The sequence below is a fragment of the Heterodontus francisci genome, chromosome 5 (genome assembly GCF_036365525.1).
Source record: "Heterodontus francisci isolate sHetFra1 chromosome 5, sHetFra1.hap1, whole genome shotgun sequence".
Classification (NCBI taxonomy): Eukaryota; Metazoa; Chordata; class Chondrichthyes; order Heterodontiformes; family Heterodontidae; genus Heterodontus; species Heterodontus francisci.
This window is the reverse complement of record NC_090375.1, coordinates 94,861,840-94,883,816: the sequence shown is the minus strand read 5'-3', so window position 1 is coordinate 94,883,816 and position 21,977 is coordinate 94,861,840. Positions and strand designations below refer to the sequence as shown.

The 21,977-nt window shown below is 44.0% G+C and overlaps 1 protein-coding gene across 3 annotated transcripts in view; it reads right to left on the bottom strand.

Moving 5' to 3' along the window:
- spidr (scaffold protein involved in DNA repair) overlaps window positions 1-21,977 on the bottom strand; it is a 328,957-nt gene that overhangs the window by 12,243 nt on the left and 294,737 nt on the right. For all 3 annotated transcript variants that reach the window (XM_068031805.1, XM_068031806.1, XM_068031807.1), the window contains 2 exons: window positions 4,782-4,875; window positions 158-272 (listed from right to left, as the gene is read on the bottom strand). In XM_068031805.1, coding sequence (XP_067887906.1) covers window positions 158-272; window positions 4,782-4,875 — 209 coding nt within the window. The remainder of the gene's footprint in view (window positions 1-157; window positions 273-4,781; window positions 4,876-21,977) is intronic.

Sequence of the window (21,977 nt, the reverse complement as noted above, 5' to 3'; positions counted from 1 at the left end):
AGCCCTGTGGACTCCAACAGGGAAAAGGTGGTGTATAACAAACTGGTATCCCTTTCATAGAAATCCAGCAATCTTTTAAGATAACATTCCAGTACTGAAATATATGATGTTACTCTTAATGGCATATTTGGAAACTAGAACACTTAATAATTGTTACCTTGATTTTTACAGTACTGTGGGATAGGACTGGATACTGCAGAAACACTTCCAATTGCATTTTTGTAAGAGGTGTCATCACAGACTGGTCACATTGACGGCAATAAAATGATTCACTGTGACATGAAGAATATGATTTTTAAAACATACAAATAAAATGAAGGGAATTAATTTAACATTTGAATACAACATAGTGATAGCACAGTCTTGGAGTAATGCATTGAGTCACAGAGTGGAGGAATGGAGATTCAGCCTGGAATTCTCTACATGACAATTGTTTGATTTTGAGAGATCCATCAGGGAAGTAACAAGTGGAGCTCAGCCACTTAACCTCTGGAAGGGAAAATCAGATAGATAAATCACCAAGCTCACTCTCTCTTACCCCTGGTTACCAGAAACTAAGCACTATTAGTGGAAGCCTGAGACTGGGTTACCAGTCTGCGCACACACGTTTATAAAGAAATGTTAGCAAATGTCTGGGAATCAGTTAGTTGGATATTGTCTTGACCAGGGAATTCTGCATCATACAGGAGGGTCGATAGAAGGGGACAAAAATAATCAAGAAAATAAAGCACTTAAAAAAAAATCTGATGTCTCACGTGAGGTTATTAATTGGTTCGGTCAAGATGCCTCAAAACACTTTACAGACAATAAAGTACTTGTGAAGTGTAGTCACTGCTGTGATGTAGGGAAATGCAGCATTCCCACAGTCAGGACCCACAACCAGTAAAACAAATGCCCAAATAATCTGTTTTTAGTAATTTTGCTTGAGGGATAAATATTAATTCGTACACTGACATAATTCTCTTGCTCTTCTTTAAATAGTGCTATCGGATGTTTTACGTTCACCTGAAAAGGCAAATGGGACCTTAGTTTCAGATCTCATCTGAAAGACAGTACCTCTGACTGTGCAGCACTCATTTAGTACTGCATCAAAATGTTAGCCTAGGTTAAGTGCTTAAGTTTTTAGAGTGGGATTTGAACCTACAATCTTCTGACTCAAATGGCAAGACTGTTATCACTGAGCCAATGCTGGCCCTAGGAAACCATTTCTGAGCACTCTTTCCACTGCTACTAAAGTTTGTCACTTACGTTTGCATTACCATCATCAAACATGGGAAAAAATAGATAAGTTTATAACTTATCTGTATAATTCCTGTGACAAGTTTCTGACCCACAACCATCAACACAGATTAGCTGCGTATTTTCTGCCTGTTGCTCCCTTTCTAAGTATCATCCATTTTCTCCTCAGATCAACACCTGACAAGCACTGCTTCTTGGCTGCATCTCTCACCCCATCTGTTTCTACACCTTACACTGCCTAATGGGCCCTGGCCAGTATGCATTCTCTGCCCTGCCAATCCATGTTGCTCCTCAGCCTGTGAGCAACAATGTGGCACTTGTATAGGTACTTGTATTCGTAACAAATGCTCATTCTATGTTAATATAAAAGCAAAATACTGCGGATGCTGGAAATCTGAAATAAAAACAAGAAATGCTGGAATCACTCAGCAGGTCTGGCAGCATCTGTGGAAAGAGAAGCAGAGTTAACGTTTCGGGTCAAACTGACCCGAAACGTTAACTCTGCTTCTCATTCTATGTTGTTCACTATAGTTGTGGAGAAAATTGCTGGTATTCCACATATGCTCCTAATTTTTGTTAATAAAGCTATAGAATTCTGCTCAGGAGCCCTTTGAGGACTCTCAGCAAATCAACCAACTTCATTTTTAATTCATTCATTCCTAATTGCCCTTAAGATGCTGATGGGCCACCTTCTTAAACTGTTGCCATCTATGTAATGTAGGTACACCCACAGCGCTATTAGGCAGTTCCAGGATTTTGACCCAGTGACAGTGAAAGAATGGTGATATATTTCCAAATCGGGATAGTGTGTGACTTAGAGGAGAACTTGCAAGTGATGGTTTTCCCACGAGCTTGCTGCCCTTATTCTCCTAGGCTTAAAAGGTTACCAGCTTGGAAGGTGCTGTCGAAGAAGCCTTAGCGAGTTACTGTAGTCCATCTTGTAGATGGTACACATTGCAGCCTCTGTGTGCCAGTTGTGAAGGAAGTGAATGTTCAAGGTGGTGAATAGGATGCCAATCAAGCAAACTGCTTTGTGCTGGATGGTGTCATACTGCTTGAGTGTTGTTGCAGCTGCATCCATCCAGGCAAGTTGACAGTAATTCATCACACTCCTGACTTGTGCCTTGTAGATTGTGGACAGGATTTAGGGAATCAGGAGTGAGTTACACGCCGCAGAATTCCTAGCTTCTGACCTGTTCTTGTAGCCATAGCATTTACATAGTTGGTCCAGTTAAGTTTCTGAACCTTCTGGGAGTCATCTTTGACGAGTCCTGAGAAGGACTGGAACAAGGAATGCTCTATATATCTCTCAGAACAGCATAGCTGGGACCCATGCAGGTACCCACAACATCGTGACCTCGAGCTTCCAGAGTCCTGCCATTTTAATTCACCAACTTACTCTCATGCTGACATCTCTGTCCTCGGCCTACTGCAGTGTTCCAATGAAGCTCAGTGCAAGCTCGAGAAACAGCACTTCATCTTCCAGTTAGGCACCTTACAGCCTTCTGGACTCAATACTGAGTTAACAATTTCAGATTATAATCTCTGCCCCTATTTTGATTGCTTTTATTTGGAGGAAGTGAGATGCGTTAAAGGAGAAGTTGTTCAATGTGAGAACAAGTCAGCAAGACAGAGGAGGGTGATGGTGGATGGAAACCGTTTGGACCTCCATTCAAGGAAGAAGCGGAGAGCCCTCAGATTGTCCTGGTGGGGGATGGAGGGGTAGAGAGACTAAATATCCATAATGAAGATTAGACACTTTACATCTTTCTGGACTCAACATTGAGTTCAACAATTTCAGACCGTAATTTCTGCCCCCATTTTGATTCCTTTCCTTTGCATGTTTCGGCCGTAACCTTGTTTCCGTTTTTTTGCTTTTGGGTGGCAGTTCTTCATTTTTCTGCCATTGACACCTCCTCTGTCCCGTTAATATTCCTGGTGGCTCTGCCCCACCAACTCTTTTGTCATTTAACATCTCCTGTCTTCTGCCTGATCACAGACCTTCTCTTTTGTTCTCTTCCCCCAACCACCCTCCACCCCCCCACCCTCCCCCATTTGAGCTACTTAAAACCTATTACATTTCTAACTTTTCCCAGTTCTAATGAAAGATCATTGACCTGAAAGGTTAACTGTTTCTCTCTCCATAAATACTGACAGAGCTGCTAAGTATTTCCAGCATTTACTGTTTTTATTTCAGATTTCCAGCATTCGCATTTTGCTTTTGTATTAGAGATTGAGGGAAGATTTAAGAAGAGATGTGCACAAGTATGACAGGTTTAGATAAGATAGACAAAGAAAAGCTGTTCCCATTAGTTGATAGTACAAGGACTAGGGGACACAGATTAAGGTTTTGGGCAGGAGATGTGGGGGTGGGGGGGGAATGTGAGGAAGAACGTTTTTACGCAGCAAGTGGTAATGACCTGGATCTCTCTGCCCACAGGGTCATGGAAGCAGAGACAATTAATGATTTCAAAATTGGATGAGCACTTCAGGGAAATAAACTTGCAAGCCTATGGGGATTGAGGCGGAGGAATGGGACTGACTGGATTGCTCTACAGAGAGCCGATATGGACTTGATGGGCTGTATGGTCTCCTTCTGCACTGTAATGATTCCACGGCCAGAATTTTACGTTGTGGGGGTGGCCTCGCCCTCCAGTTGAAAGGTTGGGGGCGAGCCCGCCGGACCTGGAAGCCACGCTGCAATTTTTCATGGCCCCGGCCCATACATAGCCTCGGTCGGCACTTCCGCTCCTCTGAGGCAGAATTTCCATTTCTAAGAGCTACCAGCGAATCAGAAGGCCAGCAGCTCTCATGTCCCAACAGCGTCACCGGGAGCAGTGGCCACTGTTGGGACTGCATCCAGCAAGAACAGGACGATGGACATCACCCGAGAAAGCTAAGCGGGGAACGGGCCTCAATGGGGACAATTGGCTGGGTGCTGGCGAGGGGGGTGGGAGTCGGATAGCGGGCGGTGGTGCAGAGGTAATTTTAGTGGGGGCAGCCCGTGCTGCTGGGGGGCCCTCTGTGGGGCATAAGGTGCCCAATCAGGAGGGCCTCCCCCAGCCTGCAAGGAGGCAGGCAGGTAAAATATCAGTGGCGGCAGGAGGCGGCCCTGAAGTGGCAATTAATTTTCCTCTAAAATACAGTGAAATAAATCTGCATAATTACCACAGATCAATGTATAAGGCAAATTACTATTTCAGTTTATATTAAAACAAGAGCAAAATCTAGATCTATTGTATCATCTCTGTGTGCCTTGCAGATATGTAACTTTCCAGATTTAGTCAATTTTATCTTTTTCTTTAAAAGGGATCTAGAGAAAAAAAGTCTAAGGTGTTTATTAGCTCAGTTTTATGGTGTTATATTAATTACTTTAAATCTTTTACTACTGTTCTATATACACATATTAACAAAACAATCCCATTAACATTAATGCGCTCAAAGAAGTAAGAAGTCAAAGAAGTAAGAACAAAAATTGTACAGTTTCCCTTTTAAATAACTCTACACGACATGCATTTTGCCACAGATTTTCACTTACTGACCTTTCTCCATGCTTCTTTTCCAGTTTTCCATTTCCGCATCTGTTACAAACTATCCATGAAAAACCAGTGGCCTCATCAACACCAATCACAGTCCCTGATAGACAAAAAAACCTAATTTTTGGTACGCCATTAAATCAAAATAAACAGAATATCAAAACAAGATTGCACATAAAATTGTATTCATTAACTGAACTTAAATGCAAGTATTTTTTTTTTAAAGTCATCAGTATCATTTTTAAACATCTAACATTTACAATTATCTGTCTATCTCCTGTAGCACAGCTCACAGACAAAATTACAACCAGTTTCTCCAACTCTAATTCATCTAACCCTATCAGCATTACTGTATATTCCTTTCTCCCTCATGTACTTACCTAGCTTCCCTTTAAATGTATCTATGATATTCACCTCAACGACTCTACATGGGAGCAAGTTCCAGATTGTAACAACTCTCTAGGTAAAGAAACTTCTCCTGAATTTTCTCTACATCGACTATCAAATCCCTTCACAATTTTATACATCTCTTATCAGGTCACCAGCAGCCTTCTCTTTTCCAGAGAAAATAGCCCCAGCCTGTTGAGTCTTTCCTGATAGTTATAATCTCTCAGTACTAGTATCAGCCTTGTTAATTCTTTTTGCATCTTCTTCAGTGCCTGTACATCCTTTTTGTAATATGGAGATTAGATCTGTGCACAGTTATAAATGTGGTCGAACCGATGTTCTATGTAAGTTTCACATAATGTCTCTGCTTTCAAATTCTATTCCTATAGAAATAAACCCCAGTGTTTTGTTTGCATTTTTAGGTCCTTGTCAACCTGCCTACTTTTAAGTGACTTGGGAATCTACACCTTATATCTCTTTGCTCCTCTACCCCATTTAGATTTTTTTCCAAGGAGTATGCAGCCTCCTTATGTCTTCGACCAAAATGTACCACCACACTTTTATCAATAGACAATGTGAGTGGTGTACTGGCAGGTTATAACTCCGTTTTGCACAGAGGCGAGAGGTTTTTGTTCCAGCTGTAATACCCACCTTCATCTAACTGTTGACTACCCATTAAACCAAAAGCTGGAGGGAGAGCAACTTGCTGAGGTAAGAGTGCTGGCATTGAGTGGTAGTGCTGTTAGTCTGTGACAAAGAAGCTAGGATCTGGAGTCAGACTTAGAATTAGAATATTACAGCGCAGTACAGGCCCTTCGGCCCTCGATGTTGCGCCGATCATCTGACCTACACTATTCCATTTACATCCATATGTCTATCCAATGACCACTTAAATGCCCTTAAAGTTGGCGAGTCTACTACTGTTGCAGGCAGGGCGTTCCACGCCCCTACTACTCTCTGCGTAAAGAAACTACCTCTGACATCTGTCCTATATCTTTCACCCCTCAACTTAAAGCTATGTCCCCTCGTGTTTGCCATCCTCATCCGAGGAAAAAGACTCTCACTATCCACCCTATCTAACCCTCTGATTATCTTGTATGTCTCTATTAAGTCACCTCTCCTCCTCCTTCTCTCTAACGAAAACAACCCCAAGTCCCTCAGCCTTTCCTCGTAAGACCTTCCTTCCATACCAGGCAACATCCTAGTAAATCTCCTCTGCACCCTTTCCAAAGCTTCGACATCCTTCCTATAATGCGGTGACCAGAACTGCACGCAATACTCCAGGTGCGGCCTCACCAGAGTTTTGTACAGCTGCATCATGACCCCGTGGCTCCGAAACTCGATCCCCCTACTAATAAAGGCTAACACACCATATGCCTTCTTAACAGCCCTATTAACCTGGGTAGCAACTTTCAGGGATTTATGTACCTGGATACCAAGATCTCTCTGCTCATCTACACTACCAAGAATCTTCCCATTAGCCCAGTACTCTGCATTGCTGTTACTCCTTCCAAAGTGAATCACCTCACACTTCTCCGCATTAAACTCCATTTGCCATCTCTCAGCCCAGCTCTGCAGCCTATCTATGTCCCTCTGTACCCTACAACACCCTTCGACACTATCCACAACTCCACCGACCTTCGTGTCATCCGCAAATTTACTAACCCACCCTTCTACACCCTCATCCAGGTCGTTTATAAAAATGACAAACAGCAGTGGCCCCAAAACAGAACCTTGCGGTACACCACTAGTAACTAAACTCCAGGATGAACATTTGCCATCAACCACCACCCTCTGTCTTCTTTCAGCTAGCCAATTTCTGATCCAAAGCTCTAAATCACCTTCAACCCCATACTTGCGTATTTTCTGCAATAGCCTACCGTGGGGAACCTTATCAAACGCCTTACTGAAATCCATATACACCACATCCACGGCTTTACCCTCATCCACCTGTTTGGTCACCTTCTCGAAAAACTCAATAAGGTTTGTGAGGCACGACCTACCTTTCACAAAACCGTGCTGACTATCGCAAATGAACTTATTCTTTTCAAGATGATTATAAATCCTGTCTCTTATAACCTTTTCCAACATTTTACCCACAACCGAAGTAAGGCTCACAGGTCTATAATTACCAGGGCTGTCTCTACTCCCCTTCTTGAACAAGGGGACAACATTTGCTATCCTCCAGTCCTCCGGCACTACTCCTGTCGACAATGACGACTTAAAGATCAACAACAACGGCTCTGCAATCTCCTCCCTGGCTTCCCAGAGAATCCTAGGATAAATCCCATCTGGCCCAGGGGACTTATCTATTTTCACTCTTTCCAAAATTGCTAACACCTCCTCCTTGTGAATCTCAATCCCATCTAGCCTAGTAGGCTGTATCTCAGTAATCTCCTCGGCAACATTTTCTTTCTCTACTGTAAATACTGACGAAAAATATTCATTTAACGCTTCCCCTATCTCCTCTGATTCCGCACACAACTTCCCACTACTATCCTTGATTGGCCCTGTTCTAACTCTTATCATTCGTTTATTCCTGATATACCTATAGAAAGCCTTAGGGTTTTCTTTGATCCTATCCGCCAATGACTTCTCGTGTCCTCTCCTTGCTCTTCTTAGCCCTCCCTTTAGATCCTTCCTGGCTAGCTTGTAACTCTCAAGCGCCCTAACTGAGCCTTCACGTCTCATCCTAACATAAGCCGCCCTCTTCCTCTTGACAAGCGCTTCAACTTCTTGAGTAAACCACGGCTCCCTCGCTCGACAACTTCCTCCCTGCCTGACAGGTACATACTTATCAAGGACACGCATTAGCTGCTCCTTGAATAAGCTCCACATTTCGTTTGTGCCCATCCCCTGCAGTTTCCTTCCCCATCCTACACATCCTAAATCTTGCCTAATCGCGTCATAATTTCCTTTCCCCCAGCTATAATTCTTGCCCTGCGGTATATACCTGTCCCTGCCCATCGCTAAGGTAAACCTAACCGAATTGTGATCACTATCGCCAAAGTGCTCACCTACATCTAAATCGAACACCTGGCCGGGTTCATTACCCAGTACCAAATCCAATGTGGCATCGCCCCTGGTTGGCCTGTCCACATACTTCAGGCTGACCCACAGAAACAAATCAGCCCAGGACCTGTTCTTAAAGAGCTGGTCACTGAGGCCACTCCTCATACATTTCAATAGGCTGTCAATACCTTGCCTAACTTTCTTGTATAGGAAGATGACCCGATACTCAAACATCTGTCCTGCACACTTTGCTTTATCCAGTGTTATATCTTTGCAGTTTCTTGATTTTGCCAATAATTCATTTACGTCTATACCATTAATACTATTGATCAATCTAACTAGCCATACAATGACTTTCTTTGGATGCTACAGTTTTACTCATTCCAGTTATGCTTAGTATTCTGATTAACATGTACAGTTGTTTGTGTGCGTCAACTTTTCTGTACCAAATTTATTCCAGTTTACACCTCTTAATATTTGAGATTCCATCTCTTTCACCAAATTCAGCCATATAGGTTTAATAACAATCAAAATACAAATAGTTTGTGTGCATTCCATGCAAGCTTTCCAAATGTAACAATGAGCTGTCAACATGGTTTTTTAAATTCATTTGTGGGATGTGGACATTGCTAGCTATGCCAGTGTTTAATGCCCATCCCTAATTGCCCTTGAGTAGTGAGCTGCATTCTTGAACCGCTGCAGTCCATGTGGGGTAGGTACGCCCACAGTGCTGTTAGGAAGGGAGTTCCAGGAATTTGACCTAGCAACGGTGAAGGAACAGTGATATAGTTCCAAGTCAGGATGGTGAGTGGCTTGGAGGGGAACTTGCAGGAGGTCATAGAGTCATAGAGTTATCCAGCATAGAAATAGGCCCTTCAGTCCACCATGTCCATGCCGGCTATCCAGCACCTATCTATTCTAATCCCATTTTCCAGAACTTGGCCTGTAGACTTGTATGCATTGGCATTTCAAGTGCTCATCTAAATACTTCTTAAATGTTGTGAGGGTTCCTGGCTCTACCAGGCCCTCAGGCTGTTCCCCTCAAAAAAGGGTGTAAAGATAAGCCCAGAAACTACAGGGCAGTCAGTTTAACTTCGGTGGTGGGAAAACGTATAGAAAAATAATTTGGGACAAAATCAATCATCACATGGACAAATGCGAGTTAATTAAGTAAAGCCAGCATGGATTTTTTAAAGGGAAAATCATGTTTAACTAACTTGCGTTTTTTGGGGAGGTAACTGAGAGGGTTGATGAGAGCAATGCTGTTGATGTGGCAATGCTGTTGATGTGATGTACATGGATTTTCAAAAGGCATTTGGTACAATGCCACACAACAGACTTGTGAGCAAATTTGTAGCTCATGGAATAAAAGGGACAGTAGTAGCATGGATACGAAACTGGCTAAGTGACAGGAAACAAAGAGTCGTGGTTAATGGATGTTTATCGGGCTGGAGGAAGGTTTGTAGTGGAGTTCCCCAGGGGTCAGTGTTGGGAACCTTGCTTTTCCTAAAAGATATTAATGACCTAGACCTTGGTGTACAGGGCACAATTTCAAAGTTTGCAGATGATACAAAACTTGGAAGCATTGTGAATTGTGAGGAGGATGGTGTAGAACTTCAAAAAGACATAGACAAGTTGGTGGAATGGGGGGGGGGGGACAGGTGGCAGATGAAGTTCAATGCAGAGAAATGTGAAGTGATTCATTGTGGTAGGAATAACATGGAGAGACAATGTAGAATTAAGGGTACTATTCTAAAGGGGGTGCAGGAGCAGAGGGACCTAGGTGTATAGGTGCATAAGTCATTGAAGGTGGCAAGACAGGTGGAGAGAGCAGTTAATAAAGCATACAGTATCCTGGGCTTTATAAATAGGGACATAGAGTACAAGAACAAGGAAGTTATGTTGAACTTGTATAAGACACTAGTTCAGCCTCAGTTGGAGTACTGTGTACATTTCTGGGCGCCGCACTTTATGAAAGACATGAGGGCATTGGAGAGAGTACAGAAAAGATTCACGAGAATGGTTCCAGGGATGAGGAATTTCAATTATGAAGATAGGTTGGACAAGTTAGTACTGTTTTTCTTGGAGGAGAGAAGGCTGAGGGGTGATTTGATAGAGGTATTCAAAATCATGAGGGATCTGGTTCAAGTAGATAGAGAGAAAATGTTCCCACTCGTCAAAGGATTGAGAACGAGAGGGCACAGATTTAAAGTATTCGGTAAGAGAAGCAAAAGTGACATAAGGAAAAACTTTTTCACGCAGCAGGTGGTTAAGGTCTGGAATGCGCTGCCTGAGAACATGGTGGAGGCAGGTTCAATTGAAGCATTCAAAAGGGAGTTAAACAGTTATATGAAAAGGAAGAATGGGGAGAAGGCAGGGGAATGGAACTGAGGAAATTGCTCTTTCAGAGAGCCAGTGCATACACGATGGGCAGTTACAGCAGGTAATAAAGAAGGCTAATGGAATGCTATCCTTTATTACGAGAGGAATTGAAAAGAAAAGTAAGGATGTTATGCTTCAGTTATATTAGGCATTGGTGAGACCACATCTTGAATACTGTGTGCAGTTTTGGTCTTCATATTTAAGGAAGGATGTAAATGCATTGAAGGCGGTTCAGAGGAGGTTTACCAGATTGATACCTAGAATGAGCGGGTTGTCTTATGACGAAAGGTTGGACAGACTGAGATTGTTTTCGCTGGAGTTTAGAAGAGTGAGGGGAGACTTGATTGAAGTTTATAAGATCCTGAATGGTCTCGACAAGGTGAATGTGGAGAGGATGTTTCCTCTTGGGGTGAGTCCAGAACTAGGGGGCACTGTTTTAAAATTAGGGGTCACCCTTTCAGGACAGACATGAGGAGAAATTTTTTCTCTGAGGGTGCGCAACTTTGGAACACTCTGCTTCAGAAGGTGGTGGAGGCGGGGTCATTGAATATTTGTAAGGAGGAGGTTAATAGATTCTTGTTAGGCAAGGGAATCGAGGGTTATTGGGGGTAGATGGGAGTGTGAAATTCGAAACAGAAACAGATCAGCCATGATCTTATTGAATGGCAGCGCAGGCTCGTGGGGCCGAATGGCCTACGTCTGCTCCTAATTCGTATGTTCGTAAACAGCTCTGAAAGTGGAATACAACCTTTGTTGTGAAGACCTGGATCAACTTGGAGCACTGAGGAGAAAATGTGCTTGTATGCTATATATTCAAATTCTATACACCTAAAAACAATGCTTTCTACTTCTCCAAATACTTCGCCTTCCTGCACAAGAGTTTTCTCACTCTCACACTTGAACACGATGAACAGTCTTAGCAAAGAAATGTTCAGCTTTTTTCCCTTTTATTTTGATCTTTCATCAACTTGAAGGGTTCTGATAGGGTAAATAGGGAAAGACTCTTTCCTCTGACTGGAGACTCAGTGTGATGGGGTATTCAATTTAAAATTAAAAGCAAGGAAAGGGGTTGAGGAACATATTTTATGCAGTGAGTTGTGGAGTGTGAAGATATTTCAACAGGGACTAGTTGAGACTCTTCAGGTGAGGGCTCAAGTCAGCAAAATGTGTCTCATGTTCCATCTCAGCGACTCCTACAGTGAAGGCAAAAGTGAAAGGGGTAGAATTCTGACTTTAAGGGAAAATCTGGGAGTGAAGTAGATTAGGGGAGGTGGAGGGAGGCAGGAGGAGGCTGCTGATATGAACTGAGGGTGGGGAAGGAGAGTGTAAGCATGCTAGTATGGACTGAGATTGGACAAAAAGTGCCAGCATGAATTCTGGAGGTGGGAATGGTGGGAATGGTACCAGCCCAAAGAAAGGAAAGTGAAAGAATAGTACCAGTTTACCAATTTTAGAGAGGAAGAGGAGTACCAACAGAAGGAAGGAAAGCACCACTATGTGCTGGCGGTGGGGGGGAGGGGGTGGGGTGGGGGTCATTGAAGAAGAACGTCTTGCAGTGCATCTAAGCACAACATATGGACAGAGTAGAGTACTTTTGTGAACTGGGGTAGAGGAGAATTGGATGTGCGATAGTAACTGTTGAAAATGTTTAAACATTTACTTGTTGCTTCTCGACCCTAATTTTTTGACTACTTCTAAAGATCTGAAATTTACTCCCTTGAAATGCTATTGAGGTTAAGTCAATTGAAAATTTTCAATAGAAATTGATAGATTTTTGGTAGGAAAGCATATAAAGGGATATTGAACCAAGGCAGGTAATTTGACTTAAGATACAGATTAGCCAAGATCAAATTGAATGGTGCAACAGGCTTGAAGGGCTTAATGGCCTCCTCCTGTTCCTATGTCATACACAAGGCCGGCCATTGGCTTTCAGGATTCTGAAATACAATGTAATAATAAGGCCTTTAACTTATTTATTTTAAAGCAGTGTTGGTCATAAAACTTTATTCAGGACTGTTTTTCCTTTTGAGTTATCAGCTCTTTTAATACTTACAGAACAGGTGTTCTAGGTTAGCATGTATGAAACAGTTGTTCTGTCCTCCCTCTCCCTGAAAAAGTGTTGCTTGCAAGCCTTTTTATGCATCTTTATGTAGATAGTATCCTTCTCTTTCCCCTTCCACACCACCCACCCGCACCCCCTCCCCTTTAATACTTTGTTACTTACTGGCACTGAACTCTTTAAAATAACTTTTACAAAGATTGTACAGTACAGTTTTCCACCATTGACCACAACAATCACTGTACCTGCAAGGGGAAAGCTCTGTGAATAATTACATTTGGTGAAAAATGCACAGAGTTCAATCTTTGGAAAAGCTCTTTTCAGGTGCTTTTTGTCAACTTGTGGAACAACTCAGTTATTGATTACTTTTGTTTTCAAATGTAAGGAAACTTCAGGTTGAGCTTAGCCAGTGGATTGTTCCATTTATCTTTTTCTGTGATCAGGCTGGGGTGGGTGGGGGGGGGAGGGTAGTGGGAAGGGTTCACGTGAGGGGAGATTTGGAAAGTTAAAGAGAAAGGACAAAGGAACAGTGCAAGATAATGGTAAGGGTTATGAGAACCAGAGTGTGACAGGAAGGGACACAGCATACAAACATAAGAGTGCACGAGCAAATAAAGTCAGAATAAGGAAAAATGAAAAGAAGACAGCATTAAAGGCTCTTTATCTGAACATTTGCAGCATTTGTAACAAGATGGATGAATTGATAGCATAAATAGAAATAAATGAGTATGATATAATAGTCATTACAGAGACAAGGTGATCAAGGCTGGGACCTGAACATTCAAGGGTATTTGACATTTCAGAATGACAGAATGTAAAGTAAAGGAGGTGGGGTAGCTCTGTTAATAAAGGATGAGATCAGTACAATAGAGAGAAATAATCTTTGTTCAGAAGATCAAGATGTAGAATCAGTTTGGATGGAGATAAGAAATAGCAAAGGCAAGAAGTCACCGGTGGGAGTAGTTTATAGACTTCCTAACAGTAGCTACAAAATAGGACAGTGTATACATCAATAAATAATGATGGCTTGCAAGAAAGGTATGGCAACAATCATGGGTGGTTTTAATCTTCACCGATTGGACAGATCAAATTGGCAAAGGTAGTCTGGAGGATGACTTCAAAGAGTGTATTTCGGACAGTTAGAACAATACGTTGTGGAACCTACAAGAGACCAGGCTATTTTGGACATGGTAATTTGTAATGAGACATGATTAATTAAAGACCTCATAGGCAGGAGCCTCTAGGCAACAGTGATCATAACATAATAGAATTTCACTTTCAGTTTGAGGGTGAGAAATGTGGTTCCATAACTAGTGTCGTAAAATTAAATAAAGGCAATTACAAGTGTATGAAGTCAGAGTTGGCTAAAGTGGACTGGGAAAATAGGTTAAAAGGTAAGACAGTAGAGAAGCAGTGGCAGACATTTCATAACTCTCAACAATGATATAAGAACATAAGAATCAGGAGCAGGAGTAGGCCATTTGGCCCCTTGAGCCAGCTCCACCATTCAATAAGATCATGGCTGATCTGATTGTGGCCTTAACTCCACTTTCCTGCCTGCCCCTATAATCCTCGACTCCCTTGTAGATCAAAAATCTGTCTAACACAGCCTTGAATATATTCAATGATCCAGCCTCCACTGCTCGCTGGGGAAAAGAATTCCAAAGATTAACGATCCTGTGAGAGAAGAAATTTCTCCTTTCTCCTCATCTCGGTCTTAAAAGGGAGACCCCTTAATTTGAAACTGTATCCCCTAGATCAGGGGGCAGGTTGTTCAACCTTGCCCGTCTAAGAGCGAAGTCCAAAGTACGGAAAGTCCTCATCAGAGAACTCCTCTTTGCTGACGATGCTGCTTTAACATCTCACACTGAAGAATGCCTGCAGAGTCTCATCGACAGGTTTGCGTCTGCCTGCAATGAATTTGGCCTAACCATCAGTCTCAAGAAAACGAACATCATGGGGCAGGATGTCAGAAATGCTCCATCCATCAATATTGGCGACCACGCTCTGGAAGTGGTTCAAGAGTTCACCTACCTAGGCTCAACTATCACCAGTAACCTGTCTCTCGATGCAGAAATCAACAAGCGCATGGGTAAGGCTTCCACTGCTATGTCCAGACTGGCCAAGAGAGTGTGGGAAAATGGCGCACTGACACGGAACACAAAAGTCCGAGTGTATCAGGTCTGTGTCCTCAGTACCTTGCTCTACGGCAGCGAGGCCTGGACAACGTATGCCAGCCAAGAGCGACGTCTCAATTCATTCCATCTTCGCTGCCTTCGGAGAATACTTGGCATCAGGTGGCAGGACTATATCTCCAACACAGAAGTCCTTGAAGCGGCCAACACCCCCAGCTTATACACACTACTGAGTCAGCGGCGCTTGAGATGGCTTGGCCATGTGAGCCGCATGGAAGATGGCAGGATCCCCAAAGACACATTGTACAGCGAGCTCGCCACTGGTATCAGACCCACCGGCCGTCCATGTCTCCGTTATAAAGACGTCTGCAAACGCGACATGAAATCGTGTGACATTGATCACAAGTCGTGGGAGTCAGTTGCCAGCATTCGCCAGAGCTGGCGGGCAGCCATAAAGACAGGGCTAAATTGTGGCGAGTCGAAGAGACTTAGTAGTTGGCAGGAAAAAAGACAGAGGCGCAAGGGGAGAGCCAACTGTGCAACAGCCCCAACAAACAAATTTCTCTGCAGCACCTGTGGAAGAGCCTGTCACTCCAGAATTGGCCTTTATAGCCACTCCAGGCGCTGCTTCACAAACCACTGACCACCTCCAGGCGCGTATCCATTGTCTCTCGAGATAAGGAGGCCCAAAAGAAAGAAAAGAAAGAAGAATCCCCTAGATCTAGATTCCTCCACAAGGGGAAACATCCTCTCAACATCTACCTTGTCAAGCCACCTCAGAATCTTGTGTGTTTCAATAAAACCATGTCTCATTTTTCCAAACTCCAATGAGTACAGGTCCAACCTCCTTAACCTTTTCTCATAAGACAACCCAATCATCCCAGGAATCAGCCTAGTGAACCTTCTCTGAACTGCTTCCAACACAAGTATATCCCTCAAAAACTGTACGCAGTACTCTAGGTACGGTTTCACCAATTAGGAAGAAAGGTTCTACCAGATCCATGGCTAACTAAGGAGGTTAAGGGCAGTATCAAATTGAAAAAGACGTACAATGCTGTGTAAATCAGTGGTAGGCCAGAAGATTGGGAACATTTTAGAAACCAGTAAAGGATGGCTAAAAAGAAATAATGAGGGAGAAATGAAAGTATGAGAGAAAACTAGTAAGAAATATAAAAACAGACATTAAAAGCTTCTACAAATGTAGAAAAAGGAAAAGAGTAGTTAAAGTGAGCATTGGTTCCTTCGAGGGTGAGACTGGAGAATTAATAACGGGAAATGAGGGAATGGCAAAGGCTTTGAACAAGTATTTTGTATCTGCCTTCACAGTAGAAGACACAAAAAGCATCCCAAGAATAGTAGAAAATCAGGAGGCAAAAGGGAGGGAGAAATTTAAAACAATCACTATCACTAGAGAAAAAGTAATGGGAATACTAATGAGACTGAAAGCCAACAAGTCCCCTGCACCTGATGGCCTGCATCCGAGGGTCTTAAAGGAAGTGGCTACAGAAATAGTGGGTGCACTGGTTGTAATCTTCCAAAATTCCCTAGATTCTGGAAATGTCCCAGCTGATTGGAAAACTGCAAATGTAACACCTCTGGCCAAGAAAGGAGGGAGACAGAAAGCAGGAAACTATAGGCCAAACTATACTCCCCTTGAAACGCATCACTTTCTGAACTGTGACGTCAGTCCTGAAACTCTCTCGCTGTCCCTGTGAGAGTATGCCTCTTTTAAACTGCTGGAACTCCCGCTCGCCGGTGCCTGTCTCCTCGCAGGTCCACTCGGTCTCGCTCTGTCCCTGGCCTCTCGCAGCCTCTTTTAAAATGCTGGAACACCCGCTCGCCGGTGCCTGTCTCCTCGCAGGTCCGCTCAGTCTCACTCTGTCTCTGGCCTCTCGCAGCCTCTTTTAAGCCGCTGGAACTCCCGCTCGCTGGTGCCTGTCTCCTCACAGGTCCACTCAGTCTCGCTCTGTCCCTGGCCTCTGGCAGCCTCTTTTAAACTGCTGGAACTCCCGCTCGCCGGTGCTTGCCTCCTCACAGGTTGGGGGTAAAGGCCTGCTCAGCTCGGCGAAAGAGAACCCGACCTGACTGAATCCCTCCAATGTTGCCCCGTGCCCAACCCGACCCGAGCATCCCTTTACTTACCTTTCGACTTGGAACCTCCAGCGTGTGCATGATGATGTCATGGAGATATCACTCACTCACTGCGCAGACTCAGTTTCCTTGCTTGACGTCCCAGATTCCCAGCTCAGGTAAGCTTTTTAATTTTAATATTTACCAGCAGAGTGTGTGTCCGGCCTGACCCGGACCCGAGCTTGAAAGCCGGACCCAGAAGTGGGTCGTGATCTGACATGTGTCGGGTTCGAGTCGGGTAGCAGGCCTTTAGTTGGGGGTGATATATTAGCATGGATAGAGGACTGGCTAACTAATAGGAAACAGAGGGAGAATTTTATGCTCTGCCCCGCAGCGACTTTGGAGCAGTGAGAGCATACAATCGGGCGGAATGGGGGTAGTGGGGGGAAGCCCTACTGCCTTCTCGCTTTCAACCAAATTAAGTGCCAATTGAGGCCTTTAAGTGGGCAATTAATGCCCAATTAAGGGCCTCCGCCTGCCTCCACCTATATTAGTCCAGCAGCGGGCGGGCCTGTCACCGGACAGGGAGCAGGCCAAGCATAGTCGTGCAGGTTGCTTGCCGGCTCTGCGGGGGTGGGATGTCTCTCATTAAAAAGCACAGTGCCTGATCAAGGGAAAAGCGGAGGGCAGGCCAGAGAACCACCAACACCCCCCCCACCCCCAAAAACATCCCCCTCCCCCACGACCCCCAACCTGCAAAATCCCTCCCATCCTGACTCACCTGTCACCTGGGTCCAGCACTCTAGTATTGGCAGCAGCAACCGCCTACATGGTGGCGCTGCTCAGTTAAAGAGCTGCCAGCTTCTGATTGGCCGACAGCTCCCAGCAGGCGGGATCTCCGGCACCAGGGCCCTTAGTCCCAGGTAAGGCCTACTGCTGTCTACTTAAGTGCCTAATTGGCACGTAATGCAGTGGGCCATCCCAGAGGAGGCGACGCAAGGCTCTCGCCAGTGCTTTTGCCAGTGGCTAAGACCCCCGTTGTCCAGATAAAATCCCAACCAGACAGTTGGGATAAATGGGTCATTTTGAGGATGGCAAACTGTAACTAGTGAAGTCTCATAGGGATCAGTGTTGGGGCTTCAACTATTTACAACTTATATTAATGACTTGGATGAAGGGACTGAGTGTACTGCAAATTTGCTGACAATACAAAGATAGGTAGGAAGGCAACTTGTGAGGAGGATACAAAGAGTCTGCAAAGGGATATCGCTGGGTTGAGTGAGTGAGCAAAAATTTGGCAGATGGAGTATAATGTGGGAAAATGTGAGGTTGTCAGGAAAAATAGAAAAGCAGATTATTATTTAAATGGAGGGAGACTTTTTTTTTAAATTCTTTCATGGGATGTGGCTGTCATTGGCAAGGCCAGCATTTCTTGCGCATCCGTAATTGCCCTTGAGAAGGTGGTGGTGAGCTGCTTTCTTGAACTACTGCAGTCCATTTGGTGCGGGTACACCCATAGTGTTGATAGGGAGGGAGTTCCAGGATTTTGATCCATCTGCTGCAGTACAGAGGGACCTGGGTGTCCTTGTACATAAATTACAAAACATCAGCATACAGGTACAGCAAGTAGTTAGGAGGGCAAATGGAATGTTGGCCTTTATTGCAAGGGGAATAGAGTATAAAAGTAGGAAAGTCTCGCTACAACTGTATAGGGCATTGGTGAGACCGCACCGAGAATATAGTGTACAGTTTTGGTCACCTTATTTAAGCAGGGACATACTTGCATTGGAAGTAGTTCAGCGAAGGTTCACTAGGCTGATTCCTGGGATGAAGGGTGAGGTTTTCTGGGATGAGGAAAGGTTAAGGAGGTTGGGCCTATACACATTGGAGTTTAGAAGATTGAGAGGTGATCTTAGTGAAACATATAAGATTCTGAGGGGGCTTGACAGGGTAGATGTTGAGAGGATGTTTCTCTTCGTGCAGCAATTTAGAACTGGTGGGCACAGTTTCAAATTAAGGGGTCTTCCATTTAGGAGACGAGGAGGAATTTCTTCTCACAGGGTCATTAGTGTTTGGAATTCTCCACCCCAGCGAGCAATGGAGGCTGGTCATTGAATATATTCAAGGTTCAGTTAGATTTTTGATCTATGAGGGAGTCAAGGGTTATGGGGGGTAGGCAGGAAAGTGGAGTTAAGGCTACAATCAGATCAACCATAATCTTATTGAATGGTGGAGCAGGCTCGAGGGGCCAAATGACCTACTCCACCTCCTATTTCTTATGTTCTTTATATTCTTACTATAGAAGACTATATAATAGTGACGATGGATTGGGGAAAGCAATCCTTTTGATAATATGGATGGATAGATCAGGACTCTAATGCTGCCAATATCAGGAAAATTCTGGGAGTAATTAGTGTCATGCAGGCCCCCACCTGCCAAGAATGAGGCACATATATTTCGCCACATGGACATTAAATTTTAAAATTGTTACTGGGAAGAAAAGGCAGCCTATTACAAGGGGTTGCCAAGTCCTTGGCTGGAAAGACATTTTTTCATACTAGCAGACAGTGTTGGAACAAAGAAGCCAGTCCCTGTCCCAATACACAGAAAAGACCTGGTTAAACCAGTCAGTCACATGACCACTGCTAGCCAACTAGGGGAGTTTTAGATTGGAGAAAGTGTGTTTGAAGACAGAAAGCTCTTTGCTCCTGGACGAAGAACATCTCTCTCCTGTCTGCTTCCATCTCTTTCTCATGGAACTGAAAACCACTGAAGACATATGAACCCCGTGAGAGAAAAGTCTCCTACAGTGAACAAGGTTCAAGAAGAATACTGGGCCCCAACAAAAGGCAAGTTCTACCTACAAGCAAGGACTACAGCAAGTTCGAAACACAGTAACAAAAACCCCTCTTCAGAGACTGCCTCAGACCTCTCTATTTTATTTTTCTTCTGCTCTTTTCTGTCTCTATTTGCATGTGCATATCACGTATACATGCCAGCGGGGCATGGCGTGTATCTGTAGGCATTAACCGAATTAGAGTTTAAATTTAAATTTTAATAAATTTCACTTTTCTTCTTTAAACCTAAGAAAGCCTGTTTGAGCTCATTTCTTTGCCTTATAATTGGATAGCAGTGAACAAGGATTCACCAAGGGGGAGACTAAACATGGTGTGTTTAAAATTAAACCCTGTTACAGTAAGACCAGGTGAAGGCTAAAAGGACCCCGAGACACCTTTCTCACCTGGTCGTACCATTAGCAAGTGACAAAAAGTGAAAATTATTCCTTTTTTTCTAATTCATTCATGAGTTGTGAGCATCACTAGCAAGGCCAGAATTAATTTTCCATCTCTAACTGCCCTTGAGAAGTTGGTGGTGGTAGTGAACTGCTACAGTTCATGTGGTTTAGGCACACCCACAGTGCTGTTAGGAACGGAGTTCCATGATTTTAACCCAGCCACAGTGAAGGAATGGCAATATAGTTCTGAGTCAGGATGGCGTGTGGCTTGGAGGGGAACTTGCAGGTGTCTGCTGTCCATGTTCTTCCAGGTGGTAGAGGTCGTGGGTTTGGAAGGTGCTGTTGAAGGAGCCTTGGTGAGTTGCTGCAGTGCATCTTGGAGGCGGTACACACTGCTTCCACTGTATGCCGGTGGTGGCGGAAGTAAATGTTTAAGGTAGTGGATGGGTTGCCAATCAAGCAGACTGCTTTGTCCTGAATGTTGCCAATCATCTTGCATGTTGTTGGAGCTGCACTCATCTAGGCAAGTGGACGGTACTCCTGCAGCAACGTCCTGGGGGCAGAGATGATTAGCCTCCAACAACCTTAACCATCTTTCTTTGTGCTAGGTATGACTCTAACTGGTGGAGAGTTTTCCCCCCCGATTCCCATTGACTTCAATTTTACTAGGACTCCTTGGTCAAATGCTTCCTGTATGTCAAGGGCCGTCATTCTCACCTCACCTCTGGAATTCAATTCTTTTGTCCATATTTGGACCAAGGCTGTAATAAGGTCTGGAGCCATGTGGCCTTGGCAGAACCCAAACTGAGCATTGGTGAGCAGGTTATTGGTGAGTAAGTGCCACTTGATAGGACTGTCGATGACTCCTTCCATTACTTTGCTGATGACTGAGAATAGACTGACAGGGCAGTAATTTGGATTCGTCCTGTTTTTTGTGGACAGGACCTACATGGGCAATTTTCCACATTGTCAGGTAGATGCCAGTGCTGTGGCTAAACTGGAACAGCTTGACTAGGGGCACAGCTAGCTCTTGAGCACAAGTCTTCAGTATTGCAGCTGGGAGGTTAACAGCCTTTGCTGTATCCCGTGCATTCAGTTGTTCCTTGATATCATGTGGAGTGAATCGAATTGGCTGATGAATTACATGGGAAATTCACTTTTAAGAATCGCTAATTAAAATGATTGGTTGGCTTTACAGATAACACCTTAATTTTATCATTTTCCATTTATTTACGTATGTTTGAACTTGTTTATAACAATCAATGGACGTTCAGTTGCAAGGATCAATTTTGAAGTCTTAGCATTTGATGATTCACACCCAGAAAGGAATTTTCCAGCTCATGGCGATGCCTATGAAAGGCAATTAGAACTGGATTTACCTGTTGTGGATATACAAACACTCTCAGTTTTATTCTTCTCTTTCAGCACCAAGTTTTCATGATTTGAAATGCCTGGGAGAATTCATACCATGTAACACTTGTAGTACAATGGAGGGAGATTTGAGAGGATCCTGATGCAATGGCCAAAATTCTCAAAGATACCCGGCAACACACTTCAACTCTGTAGTGCATAATGTCTAATCTGATGATGAACTAGGATAAAATCGTGAACAACTGGCTGAGAAACCAAATACATAAAATCAAGTCCCTCATGCTGAAAACACATTCCTACTGACCACAATAGGCTCCGTACCGACCATGGCAGCGGTTGCTCGGCCACCGGACCACGATTTCCAGATGTAAATTAATTTACACACCTGATTTAATGAAGGTCCCGTTGCCTCCTTAATCGCTGCACCAATTTTCATTTGGGCAGCCAGCAATGCTGCGCCTTCGAATCCCCGTTCGGGGAAACAAGGTGCAACTCCTGTGGGGAGGGGGCAGTAGGAACTTTTTTCAGCATGGTGGGGGGGGGGGGGTGAG